At 32.1% G+C, this 21837-nt stretch overlaps 3 protein-coding genes across 6 annotated transcripts; 1 reads left to right on the top strand and 2 right to left on the bottom strand.

Moving 5' to 3' along the window:
- The first annotated feature begins 1964 nt into the window (after positions 1–1964).
- Positions 1965–5003, top strand: LOC112792492 (uncharacterized). 2 transcript variants are annotated; one of them, XM_025835753.3, is made up of 8 exons: positions 1965–2183; positions 2249–2375; positions 2442–2517; positions 2596–2668; positions 2750–2845; positions 3017–3067; positions 3546–3908; positions 4270–5003. In XM_025835753.3, exons 1-8 carry the CDS (start codon positions 2055–2057, stop codon positions 4594–4596), a joined length of 1242 nt encoding a protein of 413 aa, XP_025691538.1. In that variant the 5' UTR covers positions 1965–2054; the 3' UTR covers positions 4597–5003. The 2 variants fall into 2 exon arrangements, with proteins under 2 accessions (XP_025691538.1, XP_025691539.1); XM_025835754.3 differs by having other exon boundaries at positions 1970–2183; positions 2270–2375.
- LOC112792493 (purple acid phosphatase 3) lies at positions 4790–8927 on the bottom strand. 3 transcript variants are annotated; one of them, XM_025835756.3, is made up of 8 exons: positions 8186–8927; positions 7850–8059; positions 6116–6272; positions 5898–6005; positions 5696–5823; positions 5494–5622; positions 5352–5419; positions 4790–5265 (listed from the first exon to the last, which is right to left on the bottom strand). In XM_025835756.3, the coding sequence occupies exons 2-8, from the start codon at positions 8042–8044 to the stop codon at positions 5046–5048; spliced, it is 1005 nt and encodes a 334-aa protein (XP_025691541.1). In that variant the 5' UTR covers positions 8045–8059; positions 8186–8927; the 3' UTR covers positions 4790–5045. The 3 variants fall into 3 exon arrangements, with proteins under 3 accessions (XP_025691541.1, XP_025691542.1, XP_025691540.2); XM_025835757.3 differs by having other exon boundaries at positions 8228–8432; XM_025835755.3 differs by having other exon boundaries at positions 8238–8427.
- An 8699-nt stretch (positions 8928–17626) lies between these two features.
- LOC112792491 (heterodimeric geranylgeranyl pyrophosphate synthase small subunit, chloroplastic) lies at positions 17627–20332 on the bottom strand. Its single transcript, XM_025835752.3, has 3 exons — positions 19950–20332; positions 19125–19492; positions 17627–18627 (listed from the first exon to the last, which is right to left on the bottom strand). Exons 2-3 carry the CDS (start codon positions 19482–19484, stop codon positions 17962–17964), a joined length of 1026 nt encoding a protein of 341 aa, XP_025691537.1. The 5' UTR covers positions 19485–19492; positions 19950–20332; the 3' UTR covers positions 17627–17961.
- Between the last annotated feature and the right edge of the window lie 1505 nt (positions 20333–21837).

Raw genomic sequence — 21837 nt, 5'->3', positions numbered from 1 at the left:
TATTTATTTTTTATGTTTACCTACTATATCATGCACAATAAAACAACAAACACTAACTACATAATAATTTTTTTGGCATTGTCATCAAAATTATTGTGAATTAAGATTTTATTACTATTCACCACATACAAGAACACCGTTATGGGTGAAAGTGAAGTAGAAGAATCAATTTCTAATGATATTACGTTGTAAGAACCAATGGTCTAAAAAAATGGAACTAATAAGAGAGCAAATAAAGAATTAATTGCCTAAACGATTGTAATATAGTGATTAGGTTATGTAAACATTCAATATTGAAAAGTATTTGTTATCATCGTTATTTTAATTTTTATTTTCTTGTATAAAAAATTTGTATTTTTTGAGTTACTTATCCAAACGCTACAACTTTAAAATAAGTACTTCTATAACTAAAAATCCAAACACAAAATAACTCATTTATAAGTTATTACTAATAAAAGTCCTTATACTTTCAGTTTTTTTTGTTCCAAAAGAGCTTATTTATCCAAACTGGACTTTTGTCATTTATTGTGCAACCGATTTTGATTGAGTTTTTCGAAAAAGAGCAACTTTTCTAGTAGTGAAACTTTTTAAATTTTGTGGCTCTTTCCTGGCATTTGCCACCAAACTTCCTTCATCCTTTCATACACTAACTCTTTGAAGTAGTTTTTCAGGTAGAATACATTCAACTTGTCCACATCAAGATCATCCAAACAGTGCTTATTGTCAAGATAATATGTACACCTCCTATCTTTACTTTTCGCAAAATTTTTCCCATAATAAAATATTATATCTAATACTTCGGCGTCCATTTGTAACATAACAAAAGAAGAAAATAATTTAAAACACATGCAACCCAAAATCAATAAATAACAAACACACACTGCATGATCAGAGATAGCTCATGTTCTATTAAAAAGAAACAAAACATCCAGTAGCAGTTCGAACATACCAACAACAAAATCTTAACAACATATCATTTCCAACAAAATTTTAATGCAAATGATAAGACAAACTTAAACAATCCCTCGTCAGAAGAATAAAAAATGAGCCAAAAAAATTTTTTGGAAAAAAAAAATTGACCATCAAAATAGCTTAAACAGTTCCCCACGCTTTGCTTCAATGCCTTCCCACAAAACTTCCTCCAACTCTAGCGCAACAAATGGTAGAAATCAGCAATCAAGCAGCAGTGTCCTAAGCTATCGCCATTGTCTCTAGCTATGGAGGAAGAGACTAAGCATTGAAATTATGAAGAAATTAGGAAGAAGATGTATCGAATGACCAGCCCTTTGTCCAAGCAACCATTTTATTTTACTGGGAGCAAAACGGCGACGTTTTTGTTTCAAAACGTTTCACCCATCGAAAGACGTCGTTTAGTAGATCCTAGGTGGTAGTGGCTGTGCCACATCAGCAAACTCGTTGCTGACTCACGCCGGAATTCGAGCGAAGAACTAGTATGTAGTCTGGAGTGCAATTTCGAGGATAAGAATAGTGTAATTGGAATTTCAGGAGTTAAATTGATTTACGAGCCGAATTTAAGGGGACCACTATAAAAATTTAGTCGTCTATATTAAATGAAATATCTCCATCTTTATTAAAAATAAATATATTAAAATATATCTTAATGTATATATAACTAAAAAAAATTCTCTTTTCACACTAATATTTTAAATAAAAGATTTGGTTCAAGAATATTGTAAAGACAATGATTAAAAATAAAAAGTAAAAAATCGACGGTTTCTATACATTAAAATTACTCTTAACTGATATTTTTACAAGACTTTGTTAGACACCCAATTTTTATATTACTAATATATATTTACAAAAAATTAAAATAAGAAAATTTATAAATGAAAACTGAAATAATGATCATTAAATTTATAATTTTATTATATTTTATTAATATAATTTAAAAATAATTATTCTCATTTTTTATTTTATCGATTTAATTTAGAGAAATTTGTTCCTTTTGGGGTTCCCACTTTCGATAGCGAGGCTGACTTCATAAACCATGAAAGCCAAGAGCGACAAGATTAAAGTGGAAGAAGCATGAGAAAATGGATGAGATTCAGAAACAGAAACGGGAAACTGAAAAGAAAGTAGGATTAGGAATGTGTGAGGTTTGCTGTGGTTCGCAACACCCTCGTGTGATGGTCCCCAACTTCCTCTCCCCTGAAGAATGCAAGGTTAGGTTCCCTTTTCAGATTCTCTTGTTCGCTTCTTCCCTTCCCTTGATTTATTCCATTGTCAGGAACTGGAATTCATACACAAGAGTAGCAGCACTGTTGGCTATAGACCCAATGTCTTCTCAACCACTCTCTCCCATCTCATTGCCACCAACTCTTCCCACTTCCTCATTCCCTTCATTCCCATCCGAGGTACTCTCTTTCTTTATCATCTTTCCCTCCATCGAAATTTCCAACCTCAATCAAATTTCTTCGCAGAAAGGTTGAAAGACAAGCTAGAGGAGTTTTTCAACTGTCAATACGAGCTCTTTGTTGAATTCACCGCTCTAATCAGGTTACTACTCTATCTTGCTTGTTGGTTGTTACTTCTTTTACAATCTTTACCTTATTGTATTTATGAATCATCAAACAGCTGGAGCAGAGGTGCAAGCATTGGGTGGCATAGTGATGATAACAGACCCTACCTCAAACAGCGGCACTTTGCAGTCAGGATTCCACTTTCCACTACTCCTCTCTTTTATTGAACTTAATTTAATATTGTTGCTGACAACTTTTGTTCATCAAAGGTGGTGTGCTATTTAAATAATTATGGCAAGGATTTCAATGGTGGACTCTTTCGTTTCCAGGATGGCCTGCCAATGTCAATTATGCCAATGGCTGGAGTGAGTTTATTCTCTTTCACTATTACCACTTGTGTTTTTCTTTTCTGGTCAAATGGTTTCTACTGCTAAATAAGGAGAGTGATTTCTCAAAATTTCGTTATTGAAATGATTCAATGTAGGAGGAAATGTTTTGCTTTTTAATTTATTTTATCCTTTTTTATCTTTTAACAGGATGTTCTGATGTATACTGCTGACCAGCGTAACATTCATTCTGTTGATGAGGTATATTCAATTGTGCTCCTTTCTTGCATGCCCTTACTTACTTGGCCGTGCACATAATCAGCTGTTTTATTTCGATTTAAATCTCCTTCTCCCGGACTCCGTGTCCTCAAAAGAAAAGGGATAGAAGAGAAAACAGGAAATCATAACTGTCATCTTTGATAGTTACCTGACGAGAAACCATATTAATTCTCTAAAAGAGTACTTACTTTAGGGTACCATTCTAAAGATTCCAGAATTATTTTTAGCGTTTTGATTCCTATCTTTAATATATTTTAGTTTCATCAATAAGTTAGAGTCAATGAAGTCTAATGTGGTAATTAGATAAAGTAAAAGTTTTGTTCTTAGATTCTATAAAAGATGAAGAGAAAATAATGAGTGGGTAAAATCAGGATTGAAAAGAGTAGGAACTAAGAAGTTTGTAGTTATCTAAATTATTGGCCGTCTTAAATCTTTGTTATGTGATATTTTTCATTGACAGATAACTGATGGAGAAAGACTAACGCTTACTTTATGGTTCACTCGTGATGGTTCCCATGATGAGGATGTGAAGCTTGTTTCTCTCCTTTCACAACACCTATTACATAAGGACATGGCTGCATCGTATCTTCCTCTGCCTGCATCCTGTGATATGTATTGTTTTTCGCAGGATCAAGCTTCCAATGACCAGTTTGGCTTTAATATATGTTGGGCCAGACTTCATATTCTTGGATATGGCATTTCTATATCCGAAGACGGTGCCTGTGACTCAGATGTCTCTGAATTACTGGTGAAGCCAGTGCAGTTAGTAAGAGGAGATGAGTTGTTAGACCATGAATTTGTCAATATTTTGCATGCACTTCAGGTATTTATAAGGATCCTTTTGGTAGATTTATTCATTTATTAATAAAAGAAGGAATTTATTAAGAAAAAGAGATGATGATTACAAAGAGAGAAGAAAGAAACCCATCAGTTTATTCGAAGTCTGGCCGTTCATCAATCCAGGAAATTCATGCAATTTGATTTACAGAGAGAATACTTTACATCAACTAGTGCTTTCTGCATTTTTATTAGAATAGTACTAACATGTTTTGGTTTTTTGAACTAAAATATAGTCCTTCATTTTTCACTAACCTCATTTACTACAGTTGTTTATGCACCGCTGATTTCATGTAATTTATTGTGGAAACTTTTTGGCAACTACTGACTCGAGTCCTGCCAAACAGGTCATCCATTTCTATTTTTGGCAAGGATCTGCCTTAAAGACCAAGGCATTGAATGTGCACACGAACGTGCTAAAACTTTCAGATAAGGACAAGGAGAAAATCAACTGTCTGAAGTCTGTACTTTTGAATGATGAAGATTTGGTATTGAAGGTTTTCGGGAGTATGCCTTTGGAAGAAAATGGAGCCATTTGCTTTGACTGGACAGGAATTGTGGCTGCAATTGCTGCTTGGGAAGATTATGTGACGAAGTTAAGTAAACAAATTCATTTAGGGTTGCCTTATTGGAGAATGCATGAATCTATATATACGGTGCAACTTGATGAGTAGTATACATGATCAACCAATCCAGGAAAATGCAGCACCTAAACGTTGTGCTTGGGCCTTGGAATTAGAAAAAGACAATGATGAAAAAAGCGGAAGATAGTTTGTGAAGCCTTGTTTCATAGCATTCCGAGTTAATATGCTTTTGCGGAATTTTATGACGAAGTTTCTTAAAGAGAGATGAGGAATTATACTCAAGTTTATCCCAGAAAGTATCATAGTATTAAAATATTACAAGTACACGATGGCAACTACTAGTACATATACTTTATGCCTTTGTTGATAGAATCCCGGTAGCTCTGGTTTTGGCTGTAATATTATAGCTACTGCAAGCTCATTAAGACTATTTTCAAATTCATTTCTCTTATTTTGTTTTACAGATAGTGAACCAGTGCAACAAACTTTCAGCCAAAGTGATCCCTGTCCTAATGTGTTTTTGCATGCTTTTAGCTTATTTATATTGAGGCTGCATGGTTAAGCTTTTTGGATAAGCTCCACGTATGCAAAACCTTGCCATAAATATCATAGAACACTATATCTGCTTTGCTTTCAGTGATTTGCAAAGTCATGAATCCTTGTCCATCATAATATAACTTCAATTCCTCTTGGTCCCATGGCTTGATATCACCCTTCCATGCCTTTGATCCACCTCCGCTTGTTAGAAAGTGAATTCCACTGCATATTTTTGCAGGTCATATAAGCTTTGATTTCACAACACTGGTGGCATTCTAACTAACTATTTGCAAGTATGTTATGCTTACCTCTCTGCATCAACTATGTGCTCCAAGCAATGGTCATGTCCATTTATGTATGCATCAACATTTCTTGCCTGGACCAACAGTGAAGAAATTGATTAGAACAATAACTAAGTAGGCATTGGCAAAATATGATTTCATTTATTACCTTTAGGATGGGAAGGAATTGCTGCTCAACCTCTACAGTATTACCATGATGCCCAGCACTCTTGATAGTATGATGACCCACCACTATCTTCCATTTTGCCTTGGATTGCCCCAATGCAAAATCAACATCCTGCAAGAAGAAAGGATTACAAGAGTTATCAAACCATAACCTGTCTGGACATGTATGCATGATAGTAATCAACCTCCAAGAGTCCTGAAAGGTAAGCTTCGCGAGGAAGCACGCCACTCCAGTCATAGGTATGGTCTTCTGGGTCCGTAAAGTAATCATCGCGAAATGGAGTTGTGTCCACAAAGAAGAATTCCACAATACCTGATAAACATGAAAAATGTATCATATATATGTTCATTTTAGTTTCAGATTTTGGTTGTTGGTGAATAGTATACCTGCATCAAGAATGAAAGATCTCATGCAAACCCATCTGCTATCCTTTTGTGTTAGAATGGGGCTCAGTTGTGCCTCAACATCACCTCTGTAGTCATGGTTCCCCAAAACTGCCACATTTCAAGGGGAAAACAAGCTTAGTTAACAGCTAGTACTAGACTACTAGTGTTTTCACTTTTCAATTGATGTTGATGAATGGTTGATTAGGTTAATTGATTACCATTGTACCATATCTTTTGCAAGCTTTGGGCAGTGTAGATGTTGACAAATGAATCGTAGAATGCTGGATCATCAACTCCTGTTAGGCCATCATCGTAAAAGTTGTCGCCCGTCGATATAACAAAATCTATGTTATGCTTCTCTCCCACCTCTCCCATCTATCAAATTCATAGTCCAAAATGAGTTACTAGCTCTCTGCTACAACATTAATAAAGAAACTTTTTTTTTTTATTTGCACCTACAATATTTTGTTAGTGTTTATGTACTGATAATACATTATATTGTTTTGATGGGTACTAAAACAAAAGCATTAATCATAATTAAATTATTATGCAATGTTCTTAAGTATATAAAAAGGAATGTTTTCTTTTTCCTTTTGAAAAAAACTATTATGCATAATTAATATGTAGAATGAATGAATTGACATCGATTTATCATGGCTTGGAGGGGATGAAGTAAATAAATATGTTGTTTTTTGGTAATTCATGAAGACGAACTCCAATTGAGATGATCCATCTGAAAATTATATTGGAATTGTGCTTTTCCTATGCTCTTTATCATTGTACTTATAGTAGCTACATTTTTATGATTTATTGGAATAATGCTACAAAAAGATTAAGCAGGGGAAGGTGCATGTTTGGCCAAATCATACGGTTATTGTGCATGTGGTTTTACAGAAACCAGTTGTGTGGCTGTGGCTGTGGCATGATTCATATTTGTTGGTGTGGGTCTGCTCTATATTATTAAAATGATTGACGTGTTTTCAATGGTAAATATAAATAGTGATTGATTGATATGCTAAGAATATGCCTGGAATATGCTATACCCAAAAGGAGCCTAAGCCTTTTCTTTTTTTTTTGGGAGCTTTCAGTACGCACGCAATTAAGAATTAACTACTACACTTATACAATTAACAAAAATCAAGCAGTTTCATGGCAGTCGCAGTTTATTGTAAAATTATTTTTCTTAGAATAAACTAGCAATATAATTTGAATTTAAAATTTCTTACGTACTATCTAAAATTTATTATTTTTTATAAAGTTTATGGTAGTTGTATACTTGTAGGTAACTAGTTATCTTCATTGGCACCAAAAAAAAAAAGATCCTTTTTTATAATGACTTGGTAGGAGTAATTTCTTTATGTTTGAGTGGTTAGTAATATTAAATTAGTTTTCTCGACATTTTCATCTATCGGGACCAAAAAAAGAGACTTAAAAAAGCCTCCCTCATGTTCGTTATAACTTATAACAATTAAAAACCAAAAAAATAGTAAACCTCACGTTTCTTAGAAAATGTGTCCCAACAATTTTTTTATTCCAAAAAATAAAATCCATACCTTGGGACAGCATGATAGCCAACCAACTCAATTAGAACTGCCTCTTGGACCTATTAGCTCAGCCTATTCTGGGCTGTATGTGGCAGCAGTGAAAACTAAATCTAAAATACATCTATTCTTAGAATTCATCAATGGTAATGACCAATGAGCTTATGTATGTTTCCAAAAATATTGAAGTGTTTTTAACGATTTTAACTATTAATCTTAATTGTATGTATTATAATAAATATTAACGGTCAAGATCATTAAAATCATAATATTTTTAATAACACTTGAAAATGTTCAATTTTTTTTTTACATGTTGGTATGGTTGTACACATGAGGATTAAGATTTATACTAATTTGTGCACATGTATATGTATATAATTAATGATAAGATATAGAGAGTAGCTAATTAACCTGATAAGCGACCAAGGACTGGTTATGGGTTCCTTTTCTTCCCCAGTCTCCGACCACCAGAATGTTCAGAGGTTGATCTGCTTTTGTTGGAGTGTGTTTCAGCTTCTGAAGCTCTGCTATGGAAGGACTTGTTCTCAACAACAATAACACCACCATAACAGGGAGCAACACGCGTTGTTTTAAACTCCAAGCCATGTTTTTAATAAGCACCTGCAACTCAAACATTCAGAGAGGGAGAGAGCTTTAGCGAGAAAGAGAGAGAGAAATTATTGGAAGTTTTGTGAGACAAGTTAGTTATCATCTATATATAGTGTTAACAGTTTTTGTATAACATACTGTATTTAATTTATTCGAGAGAGACAGAGAGAGAGTAGAGACAATCGCTCACGAAAAGGATTACGTATAAGATTCGTTTATCATCCATCGAATCTTTGGATCCACGGTATGCCTTTCATTATAGCAACTCGTAACATAATATCCTATAATAATATAATGATAAAAGTTTTATCAAATATGTATTCAATAATAATTTCACAAAAATAAATTTTTCATGCAAGTAAATTATTAGATTTGTTCTTAACTTTTTGAAACTTTAGTTGCGAAAATTATATATATGATACAAATTAAAAATTTTAAAAATAAAATAAAATTTAAAATTATTTTTAAAATTTTTAATAAATTTTAAAGATAAAAAATATATTTTACCTTAATATAATATATTCTTTTTTTGAGTTGGAAGAGAGATAAGGAAATAAGATATTTTTGGATTAACTTTATTACAAAAATGCTCTCCACATATTTAATTTAATGATAATATTAGAGAAATAAAAAAAATAAAAAATTCTTTTATTTGATATTCATTAATTATTTTAACAACCAACCATTAATAAATATAATAATTAATGAATATTAAATACGATCAATTTTAATTATTTTTTATTAAATTTTTTTATTATCAAATATTTTCGTTAATTTAATTGTACTAGTTAATGGACCACTTATACTGAGAGAGGTAATATATATTATGTATCTTTTATTATGCTTTATTGGTGAGAATTTTTCTTTTCTTTTTTGTTTCATAGAGTAGTGAGCTGATGAGAAGTAGATATAGAGGTTAAAGAAATAAAGATCTTTGTCTGGTATGCTATTTTGGTGAAAATATGATACAAAGAAACAAAGGAATGGAGTTTCGGTGAAATTTCGGTTTGAGAGTTTCTACTTAATTTAAGAAATGAGAAATAGAAAAGGAAACCTGTCCGCGTGTGTGTGGGGAGGGTGGGAACTGGGAATTCCATAAGTGTAGATTAAACAATTATTGAACGAGAACCATAACGAAAATTTGGTATTACCAAAGCTTTTCTTTAGTGGGACATTATTGTAGATATCCACCCATTAACTTTTCAAGGTTTAAACAACCTGCTAGTACCGCTCTTGAATCATGTTTGTAACTACTTTTATATTCAAAATAAGATATTTGTATTATTTTTTATTTTTTAATTATTTATTTTTAATATAAAATTAAAAAAATAATTTACTTAAACAAAATAATTAGAATTTATATTTACGTAAATATAAAAATTCAAAATTAATTACATATGTATCCTATTATAACTCTGTATAAACTGTAAAATTCCTATTATTTTTTACAAATACACATAAATCGTAGAACTCTTACTATGATTTATGAACAAGCAATTATATATACAAATTGTAAAACTTCTACCACGATTTATGAAGAGGAGAATTTATACATAAACTATGAAACTCTTACCACGGTTTATGAAGAGCTAAGTTTGTACATAAACCGCCTTACTACAACCACAATTTATGAAGAGCTACAGCTCTGGGTGTCAAATTCACCAATAAGAAATCCTTGAGTGTATTTATCCATTCATCGAATACCTTGTCAAATCTAAAAATCAGTATATTGCAAAAGTTTGGGGTATTTGGGACCAAGTAGGCGAAGAAGTTATTTTATAAGATTCCTATCGTAGTTGTGTCAACCGGTATGAAGCATGATACTTTGTAATAAGGTCTGATGAAGATCTGCTGGTTCTGTTTCATTGTCATAGAAGTTTTTCGGAGGTCTAAATACACGAACTATATGCAAAGTTGGAGGACGATGTCGACAATTATGGGGTATCAGCTCCGAATCCTCAGTCGACTCCCTTGGGGGTGCTTCTAGTTAGATGGTTGTGGTTGCACTAACTCGTCTGTTCGTTGCATCTCCATCCTTTGGGGTTGATTTGAACCGTAAGGATGAAGATGGTTCTGTAGCATTGAAAAATCATTTGTTTTGGCAGCTGGTAGTTGAGATGGCTAGTTCTCTTGTCATGATTCCTGATTATGTAGGGTTGCGAGAACATGATCGAGTTGAGAATGCAATGCGAGAGGATGATTCAGACGAGGAACCTATCAATATAGTTGGGGACAATGATGAGGATACAAGGAGCAACCCACGTACACAACATGATTCATCAAGTTCCAGCAACAACAATATCCTCTGCACTTTTCAAGCCTAAACTTGGAGGCTATGGGGCAACAGTCGGACGCAGATGCTACTTTCAGTAAGGGGGTCAAGACGGAACTGCTCCTACAGAATTTTATATTGGCAATCATTTCAGAATAAAGAGAAAGTTGTATTGAGTGTGAAGGATTATAGCATCCGTCGAGGTGTTGAGTACAGGGTGTTAGAGTCAGATCATTTTAAGTATGAAAAATGCAAAAAAATCAACAAAAGTTGCAGATGGTTGATTCACATCTCACTTTGTGCACGAAAAGATACTTGGGAGGTTAAAAGGTATAATGGTCTGCACACTTGCTTAGCTACCTCAATTTCAAGTGATCACCGACAGCTTGATTACCACGTCATTTGTGCGAGATCTGTTGATTAGAGCGGATGATGCGGTTACGATAAAGGTGTTGCAGGAAGCAACAGAAGCAACTTATGGATTCAGGCCTACTTACAGGAAGGTTTGGATGGCAAAGTAGAAGGCAATAGTATAGATATATGGAGATTGGGAAGAGTCCTATGGCGAGTTACCATGTTGGATGCCTGGGGTCCAGTCCACCATGGTCGGCATTGTTGCAGTGTTGAAGACTTCTCCATTAGAGTTGGGGATCAGGTTGATAAATCTACAGTATACTTTCATCATCTTTTCAGGATATTTCCTCCTTGCATTGCGGTCTTTCGACATTGCAAGTTCTTCGTGAGCATTGACGGTACCCACTTGTATGGCAAGTATGGAGCTACTTTGCTGCTGGCTATAGTGCAAGATGAAAATTCGAACATCTTGCCGGCAGTATTCGCACTTGTGGAGGAAACAAATGTGGAGTTGTGGCCTTTTTTGTCAAACCTACGACAGCATGTGATACCACAAGAGTGTATTCTTGTTATCTCTGACATGCATAACTGCATTAAGACTGTCTTGGAGGCCCTTGATAGTAGTTGGCTATCTCCGCATGCTAATCGAGCATTCTGCATTCGTCATGTGGTGGCAAATTTTTTGCTGAGCTTTAAAGATTAAGACGCAAAAAGACTATTATTGAATGTTGCATATGCGAAGATCGAGATAGAGTTTGACTATTGGTTTAATATTATGCAGACTAAAAATCTAGCTATGTGTGATTGGGCCAGCAAAATAGAATATAACAAGTGGACCATCATCGGGATAGCAAAATACGGTTTGGCCACATGACCACCAACATCACTAAATATATTAATTTTATATTAAAGGGCACAAGCATCTATCTAAGTATATCATGATTCTCAATGTCGATACCCATGATAGTGGTAGAAAGACCTGAGTGCCGATATTTTTAAACACCTGAGAGCTGGTACAAACAATGAAATTACTGTCGCTGATCCCAGTCCTAACATCTCCAACATCCATACTCTCAATATGATCTCCCTGGTCTATACGAGTAGAACAATCGCTGTCTCCAATCTATCCATGACTACCTCTTCCATTATATCATTTAGCTCTACCTCGACAAACACGATGATCGCCATTGTTTCCCCGTGATCATTGATTTCATCCTCATTCGTCATGTTGTCTAGCTATCATCACTCTCGATCAAAGACACGTGTACCAACATATTCATTATAAGAGAAGTGTTTCATAAAAAATGAATGAATCATGTTAAAGAACATATAGGGAGTTGCTTGAAGAAGTGGAAGGAGCCGTTTTAGAAGTTCTTGGGTGGGTCCATGATGGCTAACGCTTTTCATTGTATCATGTCCATTCAGGGACGGATCTATTTTTATGGGTGTGGGGCAAGCGTCTCCGTCCACTACAATTTGAAATTTTATTAAGTAGTATATAATAATAATATTTATTTGTCTCCACTAAATTATTAAATTTGACTCTCACAAAAAAAATTATTAAATTTGACTCTATAATAATTTTTTATTCAACTTTTGACATTTAATAGTTAATTTAAAAATTTTATATTAGATATTTATTATAATGATCAATTTTTTAATTTAAATAAGATTGGTATTCTTTCTTAGAAATCGACTCAAAAGAATATTATCTATCCATTTGTGTTTCTTCTTTTAAAATTAACTTTAGTTTTTTTTTCATAATAACTACACCAATTGAATGAACTTTTTCAATTATTAATATCATCAAAAGCTAATTATATGAAAGTTGAGTTTTAAATGATTGTTTAACAACATATACAAAAAAAAAAAGACATTTTGATTATATTGTCAAGATTTCAAATTAAAATATGAAATATAAAAAATTAAATTTTAAATTATATATTATTATTTAAATTACTATTTTAATATTTTAATTTGTAGTTAGATATTTTAAAACTTAATCATATTTTATAATAACTAAATATAATTATAACAATTATGCTATATATACATAAAATAATCACTTGTACAGAATAAATTTTAAAATATAAATATTAAAATATAAAATACATATTAAAAATAAGTTAAATAATATATATATATATATATAAATTTATAGTAGATAATTTGGTAGCTAATTTTTTATATAAACGTAATATTTTTATTATAAAATTTATTATTATGTTATATATATTTCGCCTCTACTATTAAAATTTACTCTATCCATCACTCTGTCCATCACTATATATCTTCCATTTTGCCGTTGATTCTCTTAATTCAAAATCCAAATCTTTGAGGAGCTTAGCAAGAAACGCTTCCTTGTTAAGATGCCTCTCCAATCATAAACATGGACCTTTTGGTGGATGAAGTATTTTTCAACAAAGGAACTTGTATGTGTCTGCAAAGAAAAGAAGGAATTTACATTTTCTGTTAATAGATAAATAAAATCAGAGAGTATAAAAAATTAATTTTTAGTTAGACAATATTAGTCAATTTTAGAGTTTAGATATAATTTAGAATTTAAAATTAAGAGTTAATGATTTAAGATTAAGATTTAAGATAAATAACATAATTTTTAAAAAAATTTAATTAAAATAATTAAAAAAATTAGCTATCTAACATTTCTTATAAAATTAACTTAATATATATAAAATTCTACTAGTTTCTTGCATTACCTGAATTGAAAATGTATGATCTGAAGCATATCTATATGTTGTCCTTGTATTTTTGGACGGGGCTTAATTGTGGCTTGGCATTTCACTTCCTCTATAGTCATGATTTCCCAAAATTACACAAGGAAAAAAGAATTATTAACATACATATAGTTAACCAATCACAACTGTCTCATGTTTCATGCAAAAATTAGAAAATAAAAAGTATGGTTTTTTCTTCTTCTTTTTTTTTTATTAAAATAATATTTTATATGGTACGTCTATTTTTTATATTTATTATTATACATTTTTGTTTTCTTTTATTATTGAAGGGCTTATGCTGGAGAGGAAGGATTATCAGCTTTTATTAAAATCTTTCACGAAGGAAATCAAGACAGTATCTTGGAAAACTAGTAAAGCTATATAGTATTAATTCTTGTTCAATTTTTCTAAATAAATTTGAATTTATTAATAAGTGCTTTTTTTTTCCAGCTTCGTCACTTACCTGTACCAAGTTTTGAATTGCCTTAAAAAAGGTTTGACTAAAGAGAAACAATTGGCTTCTCAAGCTCTTGGTTCTTCTTAAACTCTTTTTCTCAGTCATAATGTTTAATAGCCTTATTGACTTTTATTTTTCTTTTGCAATAACTATAACCTAACTTGATGTTTTAATTTATATGAAAAATGAGTTCAGGGTTAATGGCAATAACAGTTTCTAAGACTGATAATGCAGACGAAATATACAGATACATAATTTCTCTAGTTACTGAACTACTTCGATTTCTTAACAAGGTATTTTAGGATACAATTTCATAATATTTTTTAAGTTGTTAATATAAATAAATAAATATAATATATGAAAAGATGTTTGAAATTTAACAAACGAGAAGTACTAATGAACTAACAAATTTTATGATTTGTAATCATTAATTAGTCATTATTAATATTTTTAATAATATAAAATTACATTTAATAGTATAAAATTACTCATTATACTAGCCCTAAATTTTCTCATAATGAAATCCTAATTTCCATGCAGCTTTTGGAACCATGCGGCTTTATCGCTCTTGTAGAGTGTTTAGCCATAGTCACATCTTTCTACGCAAGCAATTGAATGGAAATTCAAGCAGCTATGCAAGTAATTTGGGAATTTATCTGTCTTGAATCCAAGCTTGTTGTAAGTACTTCACTAAAAAATCCTTAGTTAAATGTTTATTAATTGAAGTATGATCTCTTTTTATTATTACTTACTTAAGAAGTTTTTCTTTTCTTTTTGTTTTTTCAGGCACTCAGGCAATGTTTATTTTTGAAAAGAAAATAAGTCAAGACACTAAAAATAAGATACAAAAGATAGAAACACAAAATTTTGTGTTTTTGTTTTTTATTTGGTGATAAATTAGAATAAATTATGAAAATTCAATTTATTCTATTATTTTCATTCAAAAAAATTGATAAGAAAAAATAATAATAAAAAATATAATTATAAAAAAATTAACAAAAATAATGAAAGAAAAAATAAAAAATAAGTTGTGTCTCTTATTAGTGTTTTTGTGATATTTTTATCAAAATAGACACAAAATATACTAATTCAATATTTTTAGACACAATACCTCTGCTCATATCTTATCTGTCAAACACAATTTTATATTTTAATATTTTCATCTTAGTGTCCATTTCTTGTAAACAAATGCAATCTTAGAAACCATGTCTCTGTTGATACTCTATCAACATTAGTTTATGCTTGGTTGTTTCTACTTTCAAAAGTAGATATGTGGGAAATCATATGGCCAAAGTAAGTCTATTAATTTTTTATTTTATATAAAAATTTAATTTTAATGTATCAAAAATATAAAAATTATTATTTTTTAATATGATAATATATAACTGAATAAGTTTAAAATTAATTTTTTTTATAACGTGATAATATATGATTAAATAAATCTCTATGTAAATTTCTTTCATACTTAAAAATTAATTCTTTAATATGATCTTCATTGTTATAAATTATAAATAACAAAAAAAATATACATCGTACAATTTTGTTTTTTGCGGCTAATTTCCCAGTGCTAAAATCCATAAAATTGATATTTATTTTGAAATTAAAAAGAAATTGATGAATGTTTAACTTTGCTTTAATTAATGATTCTTGATGCAGCGCAATTTCTCGGTTCTTAACATTACTCAAAGAAGATGCAACTTGCGTTGCTGCCGGTGAAGCATTAGCTTTGATATTTGACTGCGATAAAATTGACAAGTTTTTTGTTAAAACTGAAGAATTATTATTAGAGTCTTACGATGGATTAAGAAAATACATCAAAGACATCATTTTGAAGCAATTAGAGAGTACTTCAATGGAAGCTAAAACTGCACTTCCTGTGAAACAAATGTTCAACAATGCTGCTAGAGCCGACTGGGACGTTTTAATGTACTTTAAGAAAGATAAGTGTCCAAATATTACGAAAGATTTGATAGACAAAAATTAATTCTAACATCATGGTCTTCAATTATACAGGTATACTTTTGTTTGTTTTTCATTGCTCTAAACACACAATATTTATTCATTGTTTACTTGGTCCTAGTTTGTTCTTAATTTTGATTTATTTATAACACTTTTTTCTCTTTTATGAATAGCTCAAGTTTCTCAAGAATTTTCTGGGAGAAGAAAAATTTTCAAATTATATGATGGTTAGCTTTTAAAAAATTACTACATAATTAATAAATATAACTCTTATATATTATCAAATATTTGAATTTTTCTATCGTTGTTATATTAGGCAAACGAAGTCATTCAACAATTATTTACATTTGTACCTTATTATGAAGAGGATGACACTCCATGCCTGTATGGACCTACCTTAGAAAAGGTTAGCAAAACGAGTTTTGTTTTTGTTGGAAATCAATTCTTAGGTTACTAATAATTTACTTCATTTCTAACATATTGAAGCAAGGGAATATCTCCGTGCTACTCGAGAGAAAGATCCTAAACTATTAACAAAAAGTAAAATAAAAAAAGAGCAAGAACAGATATAGCCAAACTTCTTTTTTGATATCCATATTTTCTTATTTACATATATATTTATGTTACTTCATCATTTTATGATTCATCCTTCAGATAAAGTCAATTGTTGATAAATCAAAGACTAAACTTATGAATAAAAAGCGCACATTTGCAGAGGTGAAATTTTTTCCCGCCTTAAGTGATCCTTTTTCTATATATAAAAATATGTTTGATAAACTAATTTATACTTAAATTTATTTTGTCTCAGGAGAGAAAAGGCAAGGCATATTGCGATGAAGTTGAAGCAGAAATTCTCTTTGGACTAATTAATCAATATTAATTTTGTACATTAACTTTGAAATCCTTTGGATTTTTAGTTACTGAATATTATTAGATTAGTGATTTTTTATGTGGTGAATGCTATCATACCCTATCTAAAGTAATATGTAAATTATCCTTTTTGATGTGTCATTCTCTAACTGGGTGTTTATTTTAACCTGAGTTACCTTCTTCACTTTTTCATTGTGCGCCTCTCAAGTATCACCGTCTCATTAGTGTTTCGTTTTTTCTTCCCAAATCATTCTTCTAGAAAATGTACTCCAATTCACTTCTTTCCACTTCTTCATCGTCATGTCTCTCAAGCATCACCGTCTCATTAGGTGTCTTATTTTCTCTTCTCAAATTATTCTTAGAAAATGGCATCCCAAGCATCACCGTCTCATTGGGTGCTTTGTTTTTTCTTCCCAAATCATTGTGCTTCTCGTCGTTGTCGTTGCGCCTCCCAAGCATCACCATTTCATTGGGGTGTCTTGTTTTCTCTTTCCAAATCATTCTTTCAAAAAAAGTATACTCCAACTCTCTCTCCTCACTCATTTGTTGTCGAAAGTTATACTCCAACTCTCTCTCTCTCCACTCATTTGTCGTCTCTTCTAAGTATTACCGTCTTATTGGGTGTTCCATTTTTTTATTCGTGGTCACCGTCTTCCAAAGATATTATTCTTTTATGAGATTAAAGTAACTCAGGTTAAAATAAACACCCAATTAGAATATGATACATCAGAAAGGGTAATTTACATGTTACTTTAGAGATTGAGAAGGTAGGATAGCATTCACCTTTTTATGTTTATCTTACCTTGACATTGATATACATAAAGCTAAACTGAAAATTCACCCGGGCACTATAAATCAAATCGACAGATTTAACATATAAATAAATCTAATATCTTATAATGTGAATTTCATATGCATTATAAAACATATAATGAGTAAAATGTATATATTAGAAGGATAATACTGATTTAGGGAGTTGTAATGTTAACTTTGTATCACAAATAGAAACTGGAAATATAGGCATCATGCATATCTAACAACATAGTCACGTAGACAATGCTCTCTTGTTTTTGGGTCCATGCTTGGGGGCTTCCACGTCCCTTTGAATAGTGAACATAAACCCAACAATAAGTGGAAAATCTAACTCTAAATGATGTTTCTGTAGACCTGCGTTTCCAAGCTCTAAAATAAGTTCTGTATGCAATAGCTAGCCCTCAACGGGGTCAGATCAACGAAAAACTATACATAGTTGAACTCTAAGAACCCATCATCCTCTGGTCTCATCAATGGTGAAACTTCTATCAATAGCATAATCCACAAAACTGTAAAGAGGGACCACACGCTCCCCATACTTCTCAAATCCATCCAATTCTTGCTTAGCCTTTTCTCTAAGCTCTTCAGCCACCTCTTGTGCTTTCTCAACACCATAAACTTCCACGTAACTCTTACCTTTCTTTTTCCCGTCATTACCACCCTTAGCTTTCAAGCTCTCTTCCAAAATATCATCCACAACTGCATATAGTACCCCAACAGCTCTCCCATACCTCCTCAGTCTCTCTATTTCATCATCTTCAGCACCAGCCAACAATCCTCCACACACTGCAGAGCACTCCCCCATTTCACCGTACTTTTTGTCTTGTATAAATCCAACTGCATTTGGTCCTCCTTCGAGGTCCAGGAACTGCCCTGCCGCCATACCAGTGGAGCCTACAGAGCGGGCTATCTCTGCAATAACACGAAGGAGGTAGCGCTCGGGCACAAGGTCGGGGGGAGTATGAGAAACAATGTGACGAAATCCAAGGGGAAAGAGTGCATCACCCGCCAGAATTGCCATGTCAACACCGTGGACCTTGTGGTTTGTTGGTCGGCCACGACGCGAGGGAGAGTCATCCATGCAGGGGAGATCATCGTGTATCAATGAAGCCGCATGAACCTGTTTGCAATATGATAAAGATTCATTTTTATAACCATGTATCTTAAAATAGAGTTTATCATAATCTTTTTAAGAAGTACATATCAGTAATTCAAAAAATCCATTGTGTTTGATGAGAAGTTCCAGACAGAGACAAACTCAGAGAAACGGTTTTGTTATATAAAAAACAGTGCAAACAAGGGATTTGTTGTTACAATAAAAGATTCTTAACAGTTTCTTTTTTTTTATGCAGACTGCTAACTACTGAACAAGCAACTAAAATTGTTCTAATAAATCAATAATGGAAGGTGAAAGGAATTCCAGAAGAAAGCCCATCCCTTTTTAAGTTGAACTTAGAAACAGTTTAGACTTTAGAGTGTTTGTTTGATATAACTTACCTGTACAACACGTCAACACCAAAAAAACTTAAAATAATAGACCAATGTCTCTCAAATGACATAGCATAAAAACTTCTATTTTTTGGGGTGGGGGAGATTACGATACATAAAGGAGGTTACCATTTCAAGAGCACAGGCGGTGGGGAACGCAGAAAGGCGGCTTCCCCCAAATAATTCACAGGAAGCAATGCACATAACGGGAGGGGCTCTCTTAGCACCCTTGGCAAGGACTGAATACCTCATAGCTTCATAAATCTGGGGAGGATACTGAACTGGAATAGCTTCATTGAGTTTTTGATTGATCTGCACCATTAGGGAAGCCCAATATGTCATCAAATCAAAGTTAGCAGCTTTTGAACGGGTGGAAACCAGGGCAGGAGAAGCAGTGGTGGAGCAGCGAATTGGGAAGACAAGATTTGTTGGCTTCCGAAAGTGGAATATGTGTGAAGAGGGCACCATTGCAGTTGCAAAGGGAGCCATCTTTAGATCTACATGAGAAACAAGAAATAACAAAGAAAGATAACCCGGTCACCAAAAACACTCAGAATCAGAATAAGACAACCCTTTTTTTGAAAGATAAAAAAGCTAGTGTTATCTGTACGAAGAAAGAAAGGCAAAGTATATGAGAGCATCTGAAAATAATTCATGCAAAGCAAGATAATGGCATTTCATCAAGCAGTTGGTGGGTATGAAAATCTTATAGCCGACTTTCAGCATTGGGTCATTCTAGTTTTACACACAAACAGAGAGTGACAATCACACTGGTTGGATCCACAAATCAAATTCACAACGCACAGTATATCACCAACAATTTCCAGTCTCAACATCGAAGACCAGAACCATCCCTCCCAGATTCTTGGCTAAATAGCCGCCACCCCAAAACACTAAATTGCACAAAATTCAGCATCAGGGCAGCCTGAATGAAAGGGGGAAAAGGAACATTACCAAAAAGTGAATGAGAGCGAAGCAGAAGAGAAGAGAACGAGCAAAGGGGGAAGATTTCCCAGTGTATAGGAATGTAAAAGAAGAAAGCAGAGGTAAGAAATAGGATAAAAGAAAGGGATTAGGTTGAAAGAAGGGAAAGTGGAATTGTAGGGCAGTGAAGATGAAAGAGGATTTGTGATAAGCGTGGTGGGTGGTGCATTACGGTAATGGTGGCGTGCCCACCCATTTTACATTACTCTTCTCTTGTTTGTGATTTCGACTTTTTTTTTTTAATACAAATAAATATATAAAAAATTATTTTTTGAATACGCATGAAGATAAATAATCATCAAAATGCGCAGAGCTATTTTATTACTGACGTTCGGGAAATGAAATGTACACCAATTTTCTCAAGACGCCGGCAAAATTGATAACGAACAACTGACGCTCACGGACCGTTGGTCATTTCTCACCTAACGGACGCCAAATAGATAATAATAATAATAATAATAATAATAATAATAATAATAATAATAATAATAATAATAAAGACAAATAATAATTATAAATTTATAACAACACTAATAATAAATAATTATAACTATAATAGTAATAATAACAGTGATACATAATAATATTTAAATTAACAATAATAATAATAATGTCTAAATTAACAATAATAATATTTAAATTACAAAATAAAAGATCATTATAAAATATATTGACTTTTTTAATTAAATGTGCAAAAATATGATGTTCATCTATCTTATTAAGATTTTTCTCGAATAGGTAGTATTAACAAAATAGGAGGGACGCGGTTACAATGCAAATTCATACAAAATATAATGCAAAAAATTCATATAATTTTAAAAAGTTAAATCTTAAAATAGTCTATGAGATTGACGTCGTATACTAAAATCGTCTATGAGATTATAATTGCATCAATTACGTCCCAAGATTGACAAATTGGCTACGTGTAGTGGTATGAAGATGTGTTGACCAATGACACGTGATATGCTGATGCGGACGATTGTATCACGTATCACAATGTTATTTAGCCACGTGTCAGTTTGTGTCACGTGTTATCCGCTATGTCGTCATTGTAGATGCACTAAATTAGTCCTCCATTTTATATTAAATGACTCATTTTAGTCGTGATATTGAATATTGTACACCAAACTAATCCCTTTACCGATTTTTTCTCATTTTTTTAATTCAAAATTCTTAATATCTTTAAATACACTAATTTCAATTATATTTTTTCACATATCGTTTAAATATAAATACTTTTACGAAATTTTTTGTAAGCACCATTGGAAAATTGGTGTGCAATTCTATTTCGTGGGTGCCAATAGTAAAATGGTTCAGCAGTAACCATTTTTCTTCGTGTGTATTTATATATTTATTTGTATAAAAAAGTCCTATAATTTCACCAATTCTACCTACCTTTTCTAGATTGTTATTGCACTTAATTATCAAATTTAATTTTGATACACTGTCATGACTTTATACGTACATCTAATTTCATGCCACATCATAATTTTTATTGATAATATGAATAATTATTTAAAAGATAAATATAATTATACAATTATATAAAATACTTTATACTATCAGTATATCAAAACTAAATTTTTAGAATAAAATGCACAATTAAACCAAATCCAACTCAATATTACACAATTCATCCAAATAAAAAAATTTTACATGGATCTCCCTAATCACCTCTTTATGTAAATCGAATGAGCCAAATTCGATTTAGCTATTCTCATAGTAAATCGAATGACCCAAATTCAAATTAATAAGGACAAATGCAATCGAAACAGCCTGATTCGATTTATGCATGCATGCATCTTGTCATAGTAAATTGAATCAGTGTAGCTCGATTTAGCCATGCACGTACGCCCAC

The sequence above is a fragment of the Arachis hypogaea genome, chromosome 13, assembly GCF_003086295.3.
Source record: "Arachis hypogaea cultivar Tifrunner chromosome 13, arahy.Tifrunner.gnm2.J5K5, whole genome shotgun sequence".
Taxonomy (NCBI): Eukaryota; Viridiplantae; Streptophyta; class Magnoliopsida; order Fabales; family Fabaceae; genus Arachis; species Arachis hypogaea.
The sequence above is the reverse complement of the archived record's forward strand: the minus strand, read 5'-3'. Positions and strand labels throughout refer to the sequence as shown.

Coding starts and splice junctions, on each gene's coding strand:
- LOC112792492 (XM_025835753.3), top strand. CDS start 2,055: ATGGATGAGATTCAGAAACAGAAACGGGAAACTGAAAAGAAAGTAGGA. Junction 2,669..2,749: donor TCAAACAGCGGCACTTTGCA/GTCAGGATTCCA, acceptor TGTTCATCAAAG/GTGGTGTGCTATTTAAATAA. Junction 3,909..4,269: donor ATATTTTGCATGCACTTCAG/GTATTTATAAGG, acceptor CCTGCCAAACAG/GTCATCCATTTCTATTTTTG.
- LOC112792493 (XM_025835755.3), bottom strand. CDS start 8,273: ATGGATGATAAACGAATCTTATACGTAATCCTTTTC. Junction 6,273..7,849: donor AGTCCTTGGTCGCTTATCAG/GTTAATTAGCTA, acceptor TGAATTTGATAG/ATGGGAGAGGTGGGAGAGAA. Junction 5,266..5,351: donor CACATAGTTGATGCAGAGAG/GTAAGCATAACA, acceptor AAAAATATGCAG/TGGAATTCACTTTCTAACAA.
- LOC112792491 (XM_025835752.3), bottom strand. CDS start 19,484: ATGGCTCCCTTTGCAACTGCAATGGTGCCCTCTTCACACATATTCCAC. Junction 18,628..19,124: donor CCGCCTGTGCTCTTGAAATG/GTAACCTCCTTT, acceptor TATTGCAAACAG/GTTCATGCGGCTTCATTGAT.